We start from the raw sequence: 21,826 nt of genomic DNA on the forward strand, positions 1-21,826 counted from the left end.
GTGGCAACAAAGGGTTGGAGCGGGGTTGTTCTGTGGTTCTGTAGTTCATCAAGTCTCCAGCTGGGGAGTGAGGTGCCAGTCTCTCCTTGTGTAGGCATCCCATTCTCTCTGATGATTTTCTTGGAACCCCACCTCATTCATTTAAATTCTAGAGGTGAGAGAATTACCTCATGGGAAGGGATGGGAAAGGAACTACCTCCCACTGAGAGAATAATGGCTTTCTCTCTCAGTCTCCCCAGTAAGCTCCTTATTACAGCTTGTTTGCTAGGTGATGGCTGTGGGTATTGGGGCCTGTTTAGCTACCTCTCAGTAAGCTCTGAGGGCATCAAGAGGTCCCAGTGTTGGCAGTTCTCTTTGGACTGTGGCACATCAGTGCCTCTTGTTTTCAGATGAAGCCCCAAGGCAACAGTGCAAATCCCACTTAGTATCTTAGTCTATAACCAATAGTTCACTGGCCTTCTACTGCAGATGTCCAAAATATGATCACAAAAGTTGCTTTAAATTTCACTTTGCCTAATTCTGTTGTCACAACTTGAAAACCTTAATAAGCACCGAAGGACACAAAACATGGATAGAAGCCTGGGAAAAGTCAGTACGATGTGCAATAATGCAAAATAAACCAATTAACTTCTCTCCTGCACAAAATGTGCACAACCTGATGAAAAAACAGGGTGCCTTCTTTTGGGGCCTGACCTGGTTTCTAAGAAGCAGAAATGAGCTTGTGGGGGGTGGGGGTGGGAGGGGCAGGAAATAAGGCAAAAGAGGAAGGAAAAAAGGAGAAGGGTGTGGGGAGGGAAAGGGAGAGAGAGCGAGACTGAGAACACAGTAAGACACTCCTTGCTTTCATTCTCGGCTCCATGGACACGGCCCAGAGGGAGCACTGTGGGCCCTTCTAGGGGAGGGCTGGAGGCTGGCAGGCTTCCTGAACTCACAGAGCTATTTAGAGCTCTGGGATTGGTGCCCATGCCCAGGGAGTTAGCATTCCTAGGGAAGGGAGGTGGCATGGAAGAAAGCTCTCAAGTGGATTCAATATTCTCCCCTGGGGCCCTCTCCAAAAGTCCCTCTCCCTCCCTCCCCCACAACACCAAACTCCTGAGTTTACTGAAGACTCAGCCTGACAGCAAAAGAAACCAGCAGTATTCTCATGGGGAGAACCCTGGATTTGTAGGTAAGTGCTACACATCCTGTTTTTTAACAAAAGTTTAGTCACCACCTTAGACTATCAAGCAAGCTGTCTTAAAACTTCTTTCCTGTGTCTTGACCTTAACTTCCCTTTTAATGCTAAGCTTTTTCCTGTATTATTATCACCAAAGCCTTATTGATAACAATCCATTCATATCCTGGGCACATGTTATACTCTTAACTCTGAACTAAGTATTGTGAAGGACTCAAAGAAGAGGAAAGATTTGTCCCTGCCCATTAGTGCTGTAGAGCTCAGAGGAGGAGGAAGTTAGTGTGGGCTTGGTCATCAGGGTACGAAAAGCATGGAGAGGATCAAAGTTCTGAGAAGATGGGTGAGGCAGGAAGAGGAGCTTATGTCTGATCCAAGCGGTTTCACCAGTGCTGCCCGGATTACTTGTTTTGGAGGCCGGTACTATTTTGTGACCAGTAGATCCCACCACTCTTCCCACTTTTTGGAATATTGATGTTCATATGTAGCATGCATTATTAGACTCCACAGTCACAAATCTGAAAGCCTCTTGAGAGCTGGGACTGTGTTTCATTCACCAGTACCCTCAGCTCTGAGCATAGCACCTGGCACGTGGTAGGAATACAGGCTGTATGGACCCATGCATATGTGAATGAATGAACTTAAGAGGTCCTGGAATGGCTCTGCCCCAAGTCCCCAAATCCTCTCCAGACCTCTGAGCAGGCTTTTTGCGAGCTTTTACAGAGTAGCAGAAGGGACTTCCCTTATTGGGTGAATAATGTCTTATATATGTAAAGTGTTTCTATTTTTTGTTTCCACAAAGAGTTGTTCGTACACCTTTCACTTGATCTTTGCAGTAATCTGATTGTGGGCTATGTAGGGAGCCTATCATCTATCACTATTTTATTGGCAAGGAGACTGAGGCTCAGAGGAAGACTTTACCCTCAATCCTTCCGTGTCACTCTGGAAACTCATTCTACTATAGGGCAAAATTTCCCAATAGTGTGACTTCATCTGACCAGGCAGCTGTGGATTCAGAAATACACAGGATTCAAACTCTGGTCTCTGATTAAAAGCCAGGGGTCAGGGTCCCAGTCTTGCTTTATCAGGTTAGTTGTGGTGCCTGGGAGAATCTTGTTTTATTGTCTCTAGACCGTGAAGAGGATGGAGAGGCACACGGTCAGGGGGCCACTGTATACGCACTTTGACTTGGAGAGGAAGAGCGCCAAGCAGGCTGAAGCCAGACTCCGCCAAAGACTACAGAGACTAGAGGCTATCTGCCTGTACCATCTGAAGGTGCTGACGCGGGAGCAGAGACAGCTCCAAAAAGAACTGCTGAGGTTGCAGCAAGGTAAGGCTTCCAGTCCTGGGGAGAGGCAGAGCAGGGCAGCCAGCCATCACTGGGCTGAGGTGAGAATAACACCCTCACCTCATGACAGGGGCCCTTTCAGAGACCCAGAAACCAAAGATACCAAGGAAGCAAGAACTTCTGATTTCAACCTGGATTTTAGGCTGCCCACCCTTCCATGCCCCTCCCTCCCTCAATTACACAGCTCCCTGGAGCAGCCCATTTGCAAACCTTCTTGAGCTAATGCCTCTCAGCTTCCAGTCGCTTCAGTCTTTCAAATTAGCTCTCTCTTGCCTAAATCCTTAGTTTTCTTTCTTATTTCATTTTTCATTCTGCTTTCCTTTCACTATATCTGGGTTGATTTGATTTCACCCCTTTTTTATGCCTGGTCAAAACTATTCATTGAGCGACTGTTACTGTGCAAGTCATTTTAAGCAGAGGAAGTAAAAAAAAAAGTTCCCTGGGATTAGTGAACAGAGGGCAGTATATAATGATAGCTGACCTCCATAGGGCTGAGCAGGGAGCTCTTGGCAATTTTCAACACACCCATCGGAGATTCAGGCCCCACACTCCTTGTATTCCGAAGTGTCTTCACACTAGAATCTGCAGATTTTACTTAGATTAGAAAATATCAAGCAGGCAGTTGTAGTGCATTGGTACTGTGTTTTCTTTGTCTTCTTAAGCCAGAGGGCAAATATTTCTGTCATTTCTCCAAAGAGGCCTTTTTGCCTGTAAGTCATGTGCTTATATTCTTTATAATAATTCCCTCCCATAAAGACCTCCTGTCCCCTAGGAATAACACTTTCCATACATCACCTAGAAGGTTATCCAGTTAACATAGACTACATCATTAAATAGTTATAACAAGAATAACATTACTAAGCTTCAAAAACTAGTTTTGAGTTAGTAGCCACTGATCATCACAGAGGGAAGGGCTACACAATGGTGTCCAGAATCTCAGACCTTCCAAAGCTGTCTATACCATTCAGTAAAAAGAGTTAAAATATAGTGGCTAGGAGCACAGACTCTGGACCCAGATTATCTGGGTTGAAATCCTGACTCTGTCACTTACTAGCTGTGAGGCCTTAGGCAGATTTCTGGACCTGTCTGTGCCTCAGTTTCCTCAGACGTAAAATGGAAATGATATTACCTACCTCATGAAATTATTTGAGGGTTCAGTAAACACTTGAAATAGTACCAAAACACAAAGTGAATGCTATATAAGAGTTTATTCTTCTCCATCAATCAAAGATTGTTACAGAATTGAAATTCTTCTACTGTTTTGTTGAAAATTGCCATAGTTGTACCGTTTGTAGAAACTAGTTCTCCTTTGTTCATCTTTAAAATAATTAGATTTTAATATTACTTCAAAATTCAGCATAGAATAGATACATCTCAGCTCTTCAAAACTACAGTCTCTTCTTACTTAAGGCAGGTTCCAGAACTCAAGAGCTCTGAAAATGATGTAGCGCATTCAAGAGGAGAGCCAGGGGTCATGACTCAATGTGAAATCTTTTAGCTCTACACAGCTAATATATGGACACAGGAGCCAAGAATAATGTCCAAATGTCTGGCCTGGGAATTATTTCTGACCTCCAGCTTTGGGTTTGAAAGATGACTCTGAGCAAGTAACTGAACTTCTCTGCTTTCAATTTCCCTGTCTGTAATAAGTGGCTCAACCAAACTAGAATGAGAGCTCACATCCTGGAAAAGGATCTTAGAAGCCAATTGGTTGATTCCCACTTCAATTCTCAAAAAGAACGTTGAAGACCAGATACCTGCTCTCAGGAGGATGAGCAAAAGGCCAGGCCTTAGGTAGGTGGCCATCCTTGCTCAGTAGAGAGTTTGCTTCAGTGACAGGTGGTGTGGAAAAAGTCTGGACCAGGACACAGAAGACTTTGATTCAGGGGCCTCTGTCTCCATGTCCTTTGGAAAGTCATATCCTATGTGAGCTTCAGACTTCTTCAAAGTAAAATTAGGGGAAAGGGAAGGAAATAATATGTGTGAAGGCTCAGTATTTATCAGGCACTGTACGAGGCGATGTTTTTCCACGATTGCTTTAACAAAATTATTATTGAGCTTCGACTACATACCATTTGGTGGATTGTTTAAAATACATATTCCCAGTCCTCATCTGTAGAGATTTGGATCAGTAGGTTAGGAATTAGGCTCAAAATCCACATTTTTAACTGAGGTGATACTAAGGCAGATTATTCTGGAAGAGGTGTTTTGTGGACCAGACTCTACAAAACACTATTACAGCGACTCAGATAAATGCAGGAATGCAAATATGAAAAAAATGATCTGTGCCCTCAAGATGCTCGTGTTTAAATTAGAAGGTAGCTGTGCTTGCAAAAAATTGTGATAGAAAATGCTAATTGCTAAATTAATTAGAGTTATTTACAAAGTAGGGCAGGAGCATAGGAAGGTTCCTATGTCTATAAAAGGGCCTCAGGTAAGATTTCCTGAAAGAGGCAGTGTGCAGGCAAGATCTTAGAGGAGGAGGAGAATGGAGGGGGGCAGTTTGTCATGACGACATGTGGAATGAGGCTACTCCTGGCAGAAGGAACAGCATGTACAAAGGTGCATGCCTGAGCATGACTCACTACAAATAACTCAATACTGCAGGAGTGTAAGGGGTGAGGAGAAGGTGCAGGTGCCAGGTTTAGAGGGAAAGCCATGTGGGCATTGTCTCCAATCACGAACAGCTTCATAGGTCTTGCAAAAGAGTTTGGATTTCACCCTATAGTGTTTGGGAGTGGAGACATTACATATTCCAATGTTAGAAGGATTACTCTGGCTGCAATGTTTAAGGTAGACCTGATAGGAGAATTCCAAAGTTCAAGCCACAATTTGAAGGCCTAAACTAGGGCATTGTCCAGGTGAAGAAAAGGAGTATCTTAAGATATTTAGAAAATGGAACTGTATCTTGAGTGGACTAGCATCTTGAGATATTACAGAAAGTGGAGTTGTCAGAGCTTTATGATTAATTACATGTCCAAGGGTAAAGAAAACCAGAGTCATGAGTATATTGCCCGGCACAAAGTAGGCACCCAAACATACTTGTTAAATTGGATAACTGGATGGATACAGGTACCACGCCCTCACAGAGGGAACACTGGAGAAAGACGAAGTTTCAGAGAAAGGATATGCTCATTTCTGAACCTGTTGGCTCTGCGGGTCAAAATGCAGAAGAGTGACCTGGCTGGGAGAAGCAGCTCAAAATCTCTTAGTTTTAGGGAATTGATGAAGTTCTTAAATAGAAAAGACCTAAAGACAGACACACACACACACATACACTTACATATACACACACACTCAAGGACACAACAGAGGAGGAGAGGCCCACAAAGGACCCTCTCTTATCTTGACTACCTCACAAGGAAGAAATTGGATGAAAGAATATTAGGAGTTTAATGTGAATTCTAGGCCCCTTATCTGGTCATATTCCCTCTGCCTGGTGCCTACTAACTCCAGTGTGGATTGAAGGAACTCACTCCCATTAGTGCAAGACTAGTGCAAGGTTTTCAACCCCAAGTCCCCAACTCATGGGATGACTTGAAAACTAACTGGGTACTCTACAGCAGCAATGACTACAAGATGCTGAAACATTAGCTCAGAGAGTAAAAAATCCACTTAATCACGGCTAGTAGTTGCAATTCATGGCTCAGGTAGGTAGAAGGTCACATAATGGAGGTAAATGAAACAATAGGGCCACCATCTCTAGGTATCGCTCATACCCAGTTATTTTGTTTTGAAAACACCAGGCTTGCCAAAGAAAACATTCAAACAAAACCTCCATGGGCCTAGCCAGTTTAAACTTCTGATCTCAGTGTTTCTAAATCCTCATTAACATGTTCTAGGTAAACATTGGGGAACTGCTTTAAGTTTTTCTGTTTTTACCCATCATGCCAGATCCACCTAATGTGAAATATGATCCAAGGGTATTCATATACTGGTTCTCCGCCCAAAGAACCGGGTTCCAGTTTCCAGTTTCCAGCAGTCTTTTCCTTCTTCTCTTACTCTATTAGTTTTTCAGGGCTGCTATAACAAAGTACCACAGACTGGGTGGCTTAAACGACAGAAGTTTATTGTGTCACAGCTCTAGAGACTGGAAGTCCAAAATCAAGGTTATTGGCAAGGTTGGTTCCTTCTGAGGGCTGTGAGGAAAGGATCTGATCCAGGCCTCTCTCTTGGGCTTGTAGATGACTGTCTTCTCCCTATGTCTCTTCACATCATCTTCCCTCTGTCTGTGCCCCTGCGTCCAAATTTCTCTTTTTTTAGAAAGACATCAATCATATTGGATTAGGGCTCATCCTAATAACTTCATCTTAACTTAATTATCTCTGTAAAGGCCCTATCTCCAAATAAGGTCATCTTCTGAGGTACTAGGGGTTAGGACTTCAACATATGACATTTAGGGAAGACAAAATTTAACCCATAACACTTATTTATTAACTCAAAGCAGATATCATCAAGAAAAAGTTCTCCTCTTATCTTGGGAATGGAATTCAGAAAAGACTAGAAGATGTTCTCGTGTTCTCACCACAGAGAGGGCAGAAGCACAGAGTTCCACAGGCTAATAAAGCTAGGTAAGAAAATGCTTGCTAAACTCATGGATATGGCATTGAATCCCTCTTCCCCATTGGCTTCTTCAAATCATCCTCTCCCTGAGGAAATACTGCCTTCTCCTTCTTAAGCACAGAGACATTTCCTTCACATCATCACCACCCATTCTCACCCTTCACCCCTTCTCACCCACGTTATTACCTCAGCTGATACCACACTGAAGGGTGCCATGGCCTAATAACTTGAAAATTCAAAATATGAGCCTCTTCATTGGTTTTCAGAGATCTTTCTTCTTTTTTACTTCCCTTCCCAGAGCACCGGCAACCAATAGGAACCAAAAAATATACAAAACCAAGTCCCAGATGCCTCCTTTCCTTCACACTGGCCTCAAGGACCCCATGAGAAGCAAAAATCAATCACTGACTCAAAATGACAGAACTTCCCACTTCACAGAAGACAAGTCACAAGCCCAAGAGAAAGATTCTATAAACCCGCCGAAGAGCAAAGACTCCAACGAGGGCATCTCTATTCTGTGTCAAGATCAAGAAGCCTCCACCCACACCCTAGACCAAGGCCCTGGTTCCTGCCCAGCTGGTGATAGTAGAATGGCACATGTTGATGAGACCAGATCAAAAGATGCCAACCAAAAGCCAGACCACAATGCTAGAAAACAGATTCCCCCGAATCCCATGGAACGTGCAGCAGACTTCAAAGGCAAGTCCACAGCATCAACCTACTTAGAGTTGTTTGCAAAGGCCAGAAATGCCCACTACCTCAGGCACAGGGTCCCTCCTGAGTCTGAGAGATTGCTTAGCATTGGAGAGATATTCGGGCACAAGGAATCCTTATGTCCAGAGCAGGAAAGGGGTGTGAGAACAGGGTGACCATCTAAGTTACTTCCTCTCTAACCATCTAATAAACCTCACAATCACTATAGAAATGTGCTCCTCAAGTAACTGTAGTAAGCAATGCAAATATATATAAGTCAATGTTGTTATAAACCCTCAGGTTTTTTTCTTTTACTGGCATATAATCTTTCACTTAATGAGCAATGCTGGTATATAAAAAATGAGGGGAGAGATGAATCTTCTGAAAAGATTTTAAGCAATGCACATGTGTTGCTAATATCATCAAAAATATAAATCTACATTGATGACTAGACTTCCTGAGAGAGAAAATGTTAAGCGTCCACCTTTCCTCGTATGAGATTCTTATGCTGCCACCTGCTGGCAGAATGGCATAGTTCTTCTGTTTGTTTTAGTTTCACACATTAACGGTGAGAATGGGAACTCAATTGAAAATATGTACTATAATATGGTCTATAAATAAAACCTTCTCTCCTGCCATAGCTCTAGGCTCTTTTTTTGAATCCCTTTCCTTACTTCTTTCAATGCCAGTTAATTCCATTTTAGTTTCCTCATTCCCACTTTCAACCTGATCCTATCAAATTTTTGTATCCTACTGAAAGAATAACTAACAATTTACAAGAAATGTGCTCCCTCTAACATTTTCTTCCAAGAAGCAAAGCATCGGGGGAAGGCAGGCCAGGGGCGACAGAATGGATTCATGAATACTTATTTACACTAGTCACCAGTGGGCCAGCAGGAATAGGGACGTGCAGTTGAGAGAACCTCCTCTGTAAACTGCCCAAGCCCTTTATTCTATGTTCTTTCTCCTTGCCTGCTACTTAAACCCTGTCTGTCTCCATCACAATCACCCTCCAAGGGTGAGTTCTCAAAATGACTTAGCCCACTTCTAAATGGGTCTTTTCTCTGTGCTCGCCATAACTGGAGGACTGGGCCACCACCAGGGCAGCAGGGAGCATGGCCTCAGCCTAGGCCTCTGCTCCACTTGGTTAAACCCCCCAGTTCCAAGTACACCTCAGTCGGGTGAACCTGAGAAATAAACATCCTGCATGTTCCTTCTTCTTATCATGCTTGTATCTTATATATACTGGAAGGGCCAGATCTGTATGTATTTCTTTTCTTTTTTTTTTTTTTTGTGAAGAAGATCATCCCTGAGCTAAGATCCAATGCCAATCCTCCTGTTTTTTTGCTGAGGAAGACTGGCCCTGCGCTAACATCCGTGCCCATCTTCCTCTACTTTATATGGGACGCCGCCACAGCATGGCTTGCTAAGCGGTGCGTCGGTGCACGACCAGGATCCAAACCGGCGAACCCCGGGCCAACGCAGCGGAGTGCGTGCACTTAACCGCTTGCGCCACCAGGCCGGCCCCTGTCCGTACTTCTAACTCCAATATTTTATACATTCTATTTCAAATGACATTTCATGCATTGCCACAGAACTGTGCGTTGACAAATCTTCTAACCACTTAGATTTTATATGCTTATGGTTTAGTCTAATACGTTTTCCTTCCTCAGTACAGTAGAGACAACACTTTTCTTGGTACAACTCAACACAACCAAAGGGAAAGCTACTGCACGGGGCCTTGCTTGGCCTACCTCGTTAAATTCTAAAGAACAGTTTAAATCCCTAATCTTCACAAAGCCTACTGAGCTCTGGGACGGCTTGCACCCAATCAGCTTAAAGTCATTCATTCATACCAGTGGTCTCAACTTGGGATAAATCTGTTCCCCAAAAGATGTTTGGCAATGTCCAGAGATATTTTTGGTTGTCACACCCAAGTGAGGGGGTTAAAAGACCCTGACCTATATACCATTGCGTTAAATCTTCGCAAAACCCTCTGAGGTAGGAAATCAGCGAGATAATTGCCCCCATTTTACAGAAAAGAAAATTGAGGCTCACGATAAGCAAAGTGACATTCTCCATACCCAACAGTGAATGAGGAACAAAGGCCAGGATACTGCTTTCCTGTATTATCCTTCTCTCTCAAAGAGGGTGGGGGATGACAGCATGTCCAATGGTGTATGCCCTCATTTTCAGTTATGAAATACTTTTCAACCCTACAAATAAAAATCTTTAACACAAAAATTAGAAAGAAGTGGCAAAAAGGAAAAATTCATACTTCAGTTTGGGGGATCATGGCACTTTTTACTACGTTCATTCATTTGTTCAGAGATGTATTGAGGAGACCCAATGTCCTCTCCATTTACTCCTCCATGAGGAAAAGGGGGCTTTCACCCTGTTACCTGAACCCATCCAAGGGTAGGGAATCCACTTTTCACCTGGAGACAAAGGCAACTGGAAACTCTCAGAGGTGGTGACTCAGCCTCTCACCCAGGGTCCAAAGGTTCTGGAGACTGCTGAGGGAGATGCTGGAGGTTCCCACAATCCTCAGTGTGGGGGATGAGACTGAGTAAATTGCTACCAGTAACGCTGGATGGACCAGCCCCTCCGAGGGTGAAACGGCCCTGACAGCAGGGCAGAGGGACTCGTACTTGGGGAAATGCTTTGGCCCCACACCAAGAGCACTGGGGCAGTGGAAGCCTAGGTCCAGTTCAAACAGAAGTCAACAGCCCCACCTCACCAACGACATCCAGAGTAGCAAGGAACTGCTGCAGAAAAAAGGGAAGCCAGAGGAGTGTGAACTGCTGCATGAGCCAACTCCTTCCCTCACCCCATCCCCACCCCCCAGCAGGCATTTGGACGTTGAGGGCAGAAGGAGGGAGGGAGGGGAGGCCAGGCCTCGCTCTTCTGCCTGAGGCAAGTTGTGGTAGTACAGTAGCTCCACTGGGGTGGGGGAGGAGGACTTTAAACCAGACAAGGACCATAATTAATAATACCCAAATGTGATGAAAGAATATCTACCAGAAATAAAACTTTTAAAACAGAAGTGACTGGCAGTTATTGGATCAGACTGAGATAATATTAAGCAAAGTTAGTGGCACTTATCGAGGGAAAAAGATATCCATCCCTTGTGTATACCTCACCAAGTTGAGATTCCTCAATCTAATCTATATGGTGAGGTGCCGTGCTAAGAAACATTTACCATAAAGAGCACAGGTATTTATTACTTGGTCCTCATCTCAAATGTGGCTTGGGACGTGGCCCACTTGAGATTTACAGGAGAAAAAGTTTTACCTAATTAGATGTAATATGAACTATACTCCAATTTTCCCATCTTCCCACCACTGTTGTTGTGAATGTGTTGCTGCTCCGTGTCCTAATAGTAGGCACCAATCAATTAGAAAATGTCAATGAAATTTAATGTACAGTCATGTGTCTCTTAGCGACCAGGATATGTTCTGAGAAATGCATTGTTAGGCAATTTCGCCATTGTGCAAACATCATAGAGTGTACTCACACAAACCTAGATGGTATAGCCTACTACACACTTAGGCTATATGGTACTAATCTTTTGGGGTCACCAGAGTATATGCAGTCCATCATTGATCAAAACATCATTATGCAGCACATGACTGTAATTAGTTAAATTATTTTGAACAGCTCAAGTTTAATTCCATTCACGTTGTACCATGACACTGGGCAATGAAGAAACCTTCCCAGTAAAAGGAAAACACATACAAATATACACAACAAGACTCCAAATACACTCAACACATGTTGCTTGGAATCAAACCGGATACTAGCATGGACCCTCTCAGCTCAAAATTATTATTAATAAAACGTTATATCAAAAGCATGTGATAGGGCTGGCCCTGTGGCTTAGTGGTTAAGTGCGCACGCTCTGCTACTGGCGGCCTGGGTTTGGATCCCTGGCGCGCACCAACGCACCGCTTCTCCGGCCATGCTGAGGCCGCATCCCACATACAGCAACTAGAAGAATGTGCAACTATGACATACAACTATCTACCGGGGCTTTGGGGAAAAAAAGAGGAGGTTTGGCAATAGATGTTAGCTCAGAGCCGGTCTTCCTCAGCAAAAAGAGGAGGATTGGCATGGATGTTATCTCAGGGCTGATCTTCCTCAAAAAAAAAAAAAAAACAGCATGTGATAATGAGAAAATGTATGCAAGCTGTAAATAAAGATATTTAATTATGTAATTCACTACTGGGAAATTTTGAACACTCTTGCTGAGGACTATTTGTTCATATTGAGGTGAAAGAAATGAGACAAAAGGCATAGACAATGTGTTCAAAAGCAAAGGACAAAAGCTAAGACTGCCAAACCAAGTGACTGATGTGTCTTCACAGCAGTGGAGAGAGCAACAGACAGTGGGCATGTTTGTGCCTGCAGAGCCATCACAGAGTCCTCAGCCTATTTCTCTCTTAGTTTAAGCTTCAGCAAATAGGACAATATGAGCAGAATAATTAGTGATTGCAATAATTATTTTAATTTTATTAAATAAAAGATCAGGTAGAATTTTATAGAATATGTATAAGAATTTATGTTTGAATAATAATTTTCTTAAAGGATTTTTCCCTTGTTTTCCTTAGTGTGTGTGACTTTCCTTTCCTTGTGTGACACAGTCACACAACACTCTCACACAACAATCTTCTCAAAAAATGGCTATGAAAGGAAGGTGCCCCATGGTCTCAGATGGTGGTTCACCACAAACGCTCACACCAACAACATAGTGGCTCCCAGCATGCGAGTGGGAGGTGATCATGTTTCAGGGAGCTTTATCCTCAACTTTGGATATTGGATTTGAATAGTTGCCCTAAAACGTTTTTCAAGTTCTAGCCTAGCAAATTTGGTCAATTTTTCAGCAGTGTTTTCATCCAGGTTCATCTGGATATAAAAGCAAAAAAAAAAGAAAGTACAACTTGGGTCCTAAAATTAAAGGAAAATTAGATTCGTAAAATTTGGATTGAAAAGAAAGGTATTTAATACATCCAGGAAGAGAATTAAAAGTTACTGCTGGAAAGAGATCAGCAAGATAGGGCTCCTCTAGGAATTACTAGGAACATAAGGACACGTTATCTCATAGCTGTAACTCTGTCCCTTGCCAAGCCCACTGGGACTTCTCATAAACAGAAAAGCTGACAGATCTGAGCTTTGCTGCTCCCTAATCCTCTTGTTCTTGTAGCAGAAGCACTAACTACTGGTGTCATGAACAAAGAATAAAGTCCCCATATTAAAAACACACCAGGGCCCTCAGTTCTAAAATCAAGACTCTTTCTGAAGTATCCGAGCAGCAATGAGTAGCTTTTTCTCCTTTGTAACAACCAATTGCCAACGGACAGTCCTTCATCACAGAAAACAAGCGATAGTCATTCATCCACACCTACATTACTTTTACCTCATAGCTGACCCTCCAGAGGTTGCAAATAAGTCACATTCAGGAGAATATACTCTCTGAAATCTGGTTCAGAGTGATCAGAATCCCTAGGTTGAAGAGTTCTACAGCTCATGCCTGTGTTACCATTTAATCCTAAATATCACTAAAAAAATAAACAAACCTGTTTTTAGTAACATAGAAATAACCATCTTCATCTTGTCTATACTAGTTACCTTGGAGTTTTTCCATAGGATATTAGAGTTGGTAAAGGCTGCAGGGATTAACCAGCTCCACCTCAGTCTAGAGGTGTGAAATGACTTTTTCAAAACAAACAGAAAGTGAAAACACTTGTTTTCAGTGAATTTTCCACCAACGATTTTAGTTTAGAGTTGAAAGTTTGTTCGCTCTATGTAAACCAATGACCCTCCTAGTGGTGAAGACAGCAGGCCCAAGCAAGTCATCTTGAGAGCCAGGAAATTAGTTATTAGACTAATATAATTTCCCAAAGGGTATTCCAAAAGATGTTGCTAAGTGCTATAGGAAAAAAGGACTCTAGGTTAAAATAAGTTTGGGAAAACCTGAATTAAACAATGAAAACAAATTTCTCTAGCATGGAACCTCTCTAAATCTTTACTATGCTCAGGCTATGATGAATGTCTAGGGGGGAATTATGTCATGCTGAATTCCCTTCAATGATATGACCAGGAAACTGAGTCCATAAATTATCTTCAGAGACTGTGGTAATTCACTAAGCATACTTCAGAAACACTCTCTTGGAATAAAAACTAGATTAAGATAAGACTTTTATCTCATATAGGTCCAATAGTCAGCAAAGATCTTACAAATTCCAAATGGCGATAGTAGGAATGACATTTTTTTAGAGGATATTTTCCTTATAGGTATTCCCACATGCACATGCATACACACACTTACACGTGTGTACACATACACACACAAATGTGACAACAGCCTTACTCAAAAACATTCTTAGGATAAAATGAAAGAAATGGCAAGAGGGTGGGGAAATATTTGTGGCTATTCAGCCACTTATATATGTTACATGCATTATCAGGAGGTAATCTTTGCTTCGTGTGACAGATGAGAAATCGGAAGTTTAGAGATGTGAACTTCAGAAGTCCAGCTGGATCCTGCAAAGGCAAGAAGTACAGAGCTGAGATCAAGCCTATTTCTTTCTAGATCCAAAGCCGCTGTTCTCCCTACTATATTATACCACCTTGCTTACTCCCATCCAAAAGTCCAATAACAACAAAAATTGCTAATGCCAAGTGCTAGGCTAGGGGCTCCAGCACAGTCCCCGATCTCAAGGAGTTTGCTGTCTAGTAGAATAAACAGACTCAAAGACAAATTCAATTAAAATTGATTTTGCAGTCACAATTGTTGTCTATTCCCTAATATCTATTCCACTCCCAAATGGTCAAACAAAACCAATTATGGTAATTCTATTCCGCCTGCTAGTCACTCATTCAGGAAAGGGCACATGACTCAATCCTTGACTATCAGACTTAAGAAGTCAATCGAGGGCTTCTGGGAAAGTTATTCCCATTCCCAAGAAATCAACAGAGAGAAAATAATTGTCTTCATCCTTTAGACACTGTCACATCTGGGTGTGACTCCCCAAACTGCTGCAGTCATCTTGTTCCAGGCTGAGAGGCAGCATAGGAAGTGATGAGCAGTCCATAGTGGCTTAAGTTTCCCAGGACTGGGAACACACGAGGAGCAGAGTCCTCACCTCACCCTGGGAAAGCCTAGGCAACCAAAACTCTGAAGACTGTGGGAGACTAAGCTCACTTGGACCCGATGAATATGCTTGTGCATAAGATGCCATCTTGATGGGAATCATAGAAAGTAAATTAGGGGTGGAGGAAATTGTTAGTTTTCCTCTAAATCTTTCAGGCAAAGATTAAAAATGAGAGAAAAATTTGAAGGAAGAGAATCAGTGGCTAAGAGTCCAATAGAGACTATCAACAAGAAGAGACTGAGAGCAACATATTGTAATGTGTCTGAGGCACAGGACGCATGAAGAAGACGAAACCTCACCCTCATTGTCAGGAGCCACTCCCTGCCTGGATTTTTTAGACCACACCCATGCTGTGATTCTGGTCAAATCATCCTCTTTCTGCAAAGAATCAATCTCTCTCTCCCTCATTTTCTTTCCTTGTTATTTTACCAGTTTTAATATAATTAGGGGGCCTGACTTTTCCAATACACAGCTAAGTTAATACATGCAATGTGGTAGTTGCCAGCCAGGGGATAAAACATCCACTGTTCTACTGATTGAAAATTCATTCATTCATTCATTCATCCAACATATATCTCTATTGAGCACCATTATGTGATAGGTCTGTCCTTTTATTACAGAGAACAGAAAACAAGCCATGACCAGTGCACAGTAGGCCCACTTCCAGGCTATTGGTTCCTGCCTGTGAATCTAATCCAGTAAAGACATCTGATAGGCCGGTGTTAGCCAGGAAAACACACCACTCTCCCACTCCTCTCCTCAATGACCTCATCATATACCTTTACAACAGCCAAAAGAGCAAAAGATGAGAACGCTTAACTGAAGTAAGCCCTGAATGTGACCAAGATAAAACAATACACAGTTTTTGTAGGTTAACCATGAGTTTTCTCTTTTCTCATTATGAACTTTCTTCTGCTGTTCTGAGTCTAAGAAGACTTTCTCTCTCTCTGCGCTCCACCCTCAGTGCCTTCAAAACAACAGTGTTTAGGACAAACAAAAGTTAGAGCGGCCTTAGGGTGAATTAAAAAGTAGTTAATCTCTTAAGGGAAAACTACTTTTGGTGAATCAGAGCTCTCCTTTGTTTGGCAGTTCATTCAATGCATATTTACTGTCTACTCTATCTAAAGTCTCCGTTCTTTAGACGTGCGGAACACAGGAAACATGCGTATATAACCCTCCCTCTCAAAGCATTTACTCTGGCAGGAAAGCCAAACAATAAGAAAGTAATTATTCAATTAATTTTCTTTTTTTTTTTTAAAGAGTTTATTTATTTATATTTTCCCCCCAAAGCCCCAGTAGATAGTTGCATGTCACAGCTGCACATCCTTCTAGTTGCTGTATGCGGGACGCGGCCTCAGCATGGCTGGAGAAGCGGTGCGTCGGTGCGCGCACGGGATCCTAACCGGGCTGCCAGCAACGGAGCGCGCGCACTTAACCACCAAGCCAGGGGGCCGGCCCTATTCAATTAATTTTCAATCGCAATTATGATGAGTGTGAGGAAGAAGTACAGGTGTTAAGAAAGCCTAAAACAGGGGGCTGGTCTAGCCTGGAGAGACAAGGAAGGCTTCTATGAGGGCCCGATGTCTAGGCTGAGACCTGATGGGTAAGAAGAAGTCGGCAAGATGAAATGGGGTGAGGCAGAGAGTTTCTGGAAGGAAGATGAACCTGAGCACAGGCCCTTAGGCAAGAATAAGCGTAGGGGGTTGGAGGTCCTTAAAGAAGAGCAGTGTGGCTGGAGCTGAGAGAGAGAAAGAGAGTGGCCAGGAATGAACTGGAAAGGTTTGCAGAGATGGCAGGAGTCTTGCTACTCCAAGTGTGCAGTTAAACAACGTTAAAATAACACACTTTGGGGGATTTGTAGAATTGTTTCCAACACCTGTGGAAATGCTATGACATTTGGTGAGTAGATTCAGAGACTCGGGCTGTTGCTGAAACAGCCATACCTAGAAAGGAAATCGTGATGTGCGTGACTCTCACCAACCAGCCAAGGGAGGTTCCAGCGCTGTTCACCTAGTACCTGACACTGGACAACCTTACAAATCCCATATTCTTCATTTGCTATTTCTCCGGTGATTGCTTATACCTGGAAAGTAAGCCAGAGGAAGGAAGTTGGACAAACTGATGAGCAGTGTCCTCAATTATTTAAGGGAAAAAAATCCCATTACGTCTGCCTCCTTCCCTCAAGCTCTATGGAGTATAACATAGCATCCCTGTGTCAACACGAGATACGGATCTCTAATCTGCTGGGACCTTGAAAGTGGAACGGTAACCCACGGATCTAAACAGACCCCTCAACCGTAATTAATTCAACATGTTTTATAGACATCGTTTGGCATAGAATTATTATTAGTCTAGTTTTCCAAATGGAATTGCAGAGCAGACACATCCAAACCCAGGTGAGACAGACAATGCAGGGCTAAGCCTCATACCTGCTAGAGTAGCTCATCCTGTCCAAATCACAGAACAGGACTGCGAACTGCATCTCTAATACAAGCTCCAACATTGATGTGAGCATAGATATACATATGCACAAGCAGGTACAGTTATATGCATGTAAATAGACACATCAATATTCGTTACCATATTCCATTGGACCCAGGGTACCATATTTTATGAGATGCAACATTATTTTATGTACTAGTAAGAAAGAAAAAAAAATGCTGCCAATTACACTATGGCATGCTATTGACTGTAGGTGCATCATAATTTCAAAGAAGTTAAAATATGAAAAAGTAAATTTTAGAATTGATGAAACGAGGTGTATCTGAGTGTGTATATTGTGTGACACACACATACACATACTTTTTTTTAACATCCCTCACCTATGAACAACCCAATATTATGTTAGAATTAAAATGAAGCCTTGGGTGATAGTCTCCCATAGCCCAAATCATAAGGAATCAGAGAAAGATCACATCAACTGAAAATTTAGATTATGCTGAAATCCCTTTATTCCCACTTATGTCCCACTTACTGCATGAAGCCTCTCCCAGCTGGTCTCCCCCGCCCAGCATTGCTAGAACACCTGCCATCTGTACCACACAATTCTGAACCTGAGTACAGAAAGTCTTGTTTTCACTCTCTTTGTTTCTGTATTTAAATTGTGTTTCCTTGTCAAGAATTAAGGTCCCTCAGGGTGTGTGTGAGGGGGAAGGGGTTACTAGGGATGCTGTTTTCTATCTATCCTCTGGAGCTTTAGCATGAGCATCCATAAACATCCATGCTCTTGACCTGTCTCCCAATGCTGTAAATTGCAGAAAGTAAGTGCCCTCAATAGGCTACTCATTAGTGTTCCTGGAGATTTTCAAAAAGAAAGAAAGCCTTATAGGAAAATGAATTTAAGATTTCTCACTCTGATCGCAAATTTCCCTTTTACTAAATACTTTACTTAGTTTTAATCCAGTAATACTTATGAAATACCTAGTAGGCACTCCTGGGTTAGCTGCTTGAGATACAAAGAGAAGAGCTAACGCTCACTGAGCACTCACCATGTGCCAGATGAGGGCCTGGAGCTGCTCACAGAGAGGCGGTGGGGAGCAGACAGATCAACATGCAAGTACAACGCATTGTGATCTTCTCATATGACACAAGGAAGGTTTGGCAAATAGGCTTGTTTCTCATGGGCCATGAGAGCAGCTGCTTTTGGACTACTGTGTTGAGAAGGATTCTGAAGCCCTAGTACTTACCAACACATCTGCTCCATTGGAAGGTGTCTTTGTGAAGGAATTCACAAAAAAGCGCAGCTGAGCAAAGGAAAAAGATAAGTCACTCATTAACAACTTGCAATATTTTCGTATTTTAGCCAGGGTCAGCAAGACATAATTTTTATTTAATTATTTTATGATTGAATAATGTATGTTAATTGTAGATTTTTAGAAAGTACAAAAAAAATGTTACAAGGGGCTAATAAAATATACATAGTCCTACCATTAAGAGGCAACACTGACGTTTCTTTCCAATCTTATTTCTAAGCATCATTAGATGATTATAAAGGAGGAACATTCTAACAACAATAAAGATATAGAGAAGACTTCACCTTTTGTTTCTGTTAAGGGATAGACAACAGTTCTCAAAGTGCATTCATAGAGTGCTCTTGCCACAAGATGCTCTCAAAAAAGAGATCTATGTTTAAGTACATTTGGGATACACTGCAGACTGTACCCACATCCTAGGGTGGGGGAGGGGCAGTGGTGACAACGTATCAGCATACAAAGGTCTTGAGAAATTCCACAGTGAAGAAACATATTCCCATGGAAACTTTTCTTTTTTCTTACTTGCTGTCTTCCTTCCTTCCTCCCTCCCTCCCTCCCTCCCTTCTTTCCTTCCTTCTCCCCTTCCTTCCTTCTTCCCTCTCTCCCTCTCCTCTCCTTCCTTTCTTTCCTGCTTGCTTGCTTTTATTTCCAACTACATCTTGCAGCAGAGCTACATTTCTGCAGAATACACTCAGGAAATACTTTCTCAGTTGATGTTCCCAGGTTCCCACATTTATATGCTTCTCAGGGCCAAGCAGCCAAGCTGAGGGAACCAGGCCTACTTTGTGCAAGATACAAGCGCTAAGATGCTTGCATTGTACCTGATGGTGCTCGCTGAGGTATATTGCCTCAGAAAATACTGTGTGGGCTGAACAAGATTGCCAGATAAAACCCTACCAAGCTATACCCTCTGGAATTGGTAAGATAAACTCAAAGTGAAGAAGTAATAAACTTCAAAAACTTTTAAAACTTGCCATTTACACAGACATCTGCTATCTTCGTTTCACAAACCTGAAATTCATCTTCTATGATCCAAAGTGAATGCATTTTTATAATTGACATATTTCTTATTCACCAACAGTATGATGGGCACCAGCAGCATCCAGATAAAAGGAGGCAGAATTCCAAATGTCAGGCTGGTCGTCACTGCCCCTGGACACACGACACTGGGACGCAGGCCCTGGGGACACAGACAGAGGCGCTGTGAGGATCTTGAGTCATCAGATACACACTAAATTATCATCATCTCCAAGAGACCATCCTAAGCAAATATTCTCTTAATTTTCCTTGAAACTGGAGATCTATTTAGTTTAACAACCATGTGTTGTGTGCCCACTATATGAAAGGATCCTGGAAGATAAAAGAAAACCTCTACGCCCCAGAAACTTCCAGTATAAAAACATTGACAGCTATCCTGTGCCTTTTCCTAAGAAATGGTTAGGGGTGGGGCAATGTTCCCAGAGGTGAAATAGCCATCAGCTCTAGCCTGAGATAGGAGCTTTCGGCACCAAAGTCTCAAAATGATACACTTAGCCTGAGTCGCATCACTCTAGTAAATTCTGCTCCAATAATGAAAATCTCAGTCTACACAAACGTTTGTTGGCTTTTAGCTATTTTATTCCATAAAAAGGGATAGCTTGATCTTTAGTGATTTGTTATCCACAGCAGAATTGCTTCACTATTTTATCTACTTTAATTTTGGGTGATTTATTTTAATTATTGATAATTTATTTTTTAGATATATTTATTATTTATAATCTTAATTTTAATTTATCTTAAAGCTTATTTTTAATTTATTCTTAATAATTATTATAATTATATAATATATAATTATTATAATAATGTCAACAATTATGTCATATAATTATCATAACTAATCATATAATAATTATTTTTAATAACAAATTATTTTAATCTTAGTTTTTTATCTTAATTTTATTCATTTAAGTGAGGAATAGAAAATGCCAATGTCAGTGAAATAATCTGTGTTCAGCCTATGCCCAAAATAAAATAACGTCGTACTGCCTTTCTTCCGCCAGCCAGCAATACAAAAGTCTGTTAGTCCTTAAAGCAGATTTCCTAACCTTAGTGATTAAATACGAGGCTCATAACATCCTCTGGGAAGGTCAGGTGAATAGTTTTAAACCCAATATGAAGATCTTTGACAATTATTTATTTATTGTTTATTTATTTTAATAAACACTAAAATAGCAGTAGCTATATATGCCAGATACTGTTCTAAGCATTTTATAAATATTGACCCAGAACTTTCCCCCAAAAGACTAATGAGTTCTATCTCAAAAAGAGCTTAGAAGCACTGAGAGAGCTGTGTTTCTATCTTATTTTTAGAACTAACACTAAGTCCCTAGCTGAAGAAGTCTCTGAACTAAACCTCAGAGTCTCCAACACATAAATCAATATTAGATGAGAAATAACTAGGCAGGAAGTCACAGCCTAGTGGGCTCCTCATTATAATGCCACCATAACTTTAATTTAAAAAAAAAAAAGGCAGGTAATCCTGAGACTTTCTATAAGAGGTACATGAGCTACTGAAATCTGTTTTTCTGCTTCTATGAAACCTGACAACTGCTAATAGCATAGTCCTTTGAAAGGAATTTTCTAACGTAGTTCTTTCTCAGGTCTTCCCTGATTAAACAAGCCAAGAGACTCTTCAGAAAGGAATATTCTCTCATTAACTTATTCCCTCTTTATAGAAAACAGAGTCTCAAACCTCCCTTGGCAATCATGGCTTAAGTAAAATCCCAGATCCCTTCCAGAACAGAGAACAGGTAACATACTCTGACCTCGCCCAGCACTAGCTTAGTTTTTACAGGCTAAGCAAGGGTAACCGGATTCAAAGAAACTGACCAGAGGAAGAGAGGGACACTGAAACGATCACCACTCCCACCCCACCACCCTTCAAGCTACAGAGAGTCTATTTTATGTGTTTTAGGAGAATTATCCCTTAAAGACTGTGGAACAGCAGTGCTAGATGATTACATAAGATGGAGATAGATCTGAAAGGAAGATCAGCATTAAAAAAATTAAAGCATTAACAGGAAAATTTTCAGGTGAGAGTAACTGGAGGTGGGGATGTCATTACAGCATGTACCCTGAAGGAACATGTTTAGGAAAGTGCAACGTG

At 41.8% G+C, this 21,826-nt stretch overlaps 1 protein-coding gene across 1 annotated transcript; it reads left to right on the top strand.

Annotated features, from left to right (window-relative positions):
* The first annotated feature begins 2,305 nt into the window (after nucleotides 1-2,305).
* Nucleotides 2,306-8,415, top strand: CCDC190 (coiled-coil domain containing 190). The gene is given in 4 exon segments (XM_087440162.1): nucleotides 2,306-2,501; nucleotides 6,964-7,090; nucleotides 7,381-7,910; nucleotides 7,913-8,415. Coding segments are annotated over 4 exon segments (891 nt in total). The 5' UTR covers nucleotides 2,306-2,314; the 3' UTR covers nucleotides 7,960-8,415.
* The last annotated feature ends 13,411 nt before the right edge of the window (nucleotides 8,416-21,826 follow it).

The sequence above is a fragment of the Ceratotherium simum genome, chromosome 2 (genome assembly GCF_057802395.1).
Source record: "Ceratotherium simum simum isolate JZ-2026a chromosome 2, ASM5780239v1, whole genome shotgun sequence".
Lineage (NCBI taxonomy): Eukaryota > Metazoa > Chordata > Mammalia > Perissodactyla > Rhinocerotidae > Ceratotherium > Ceratotherium simum.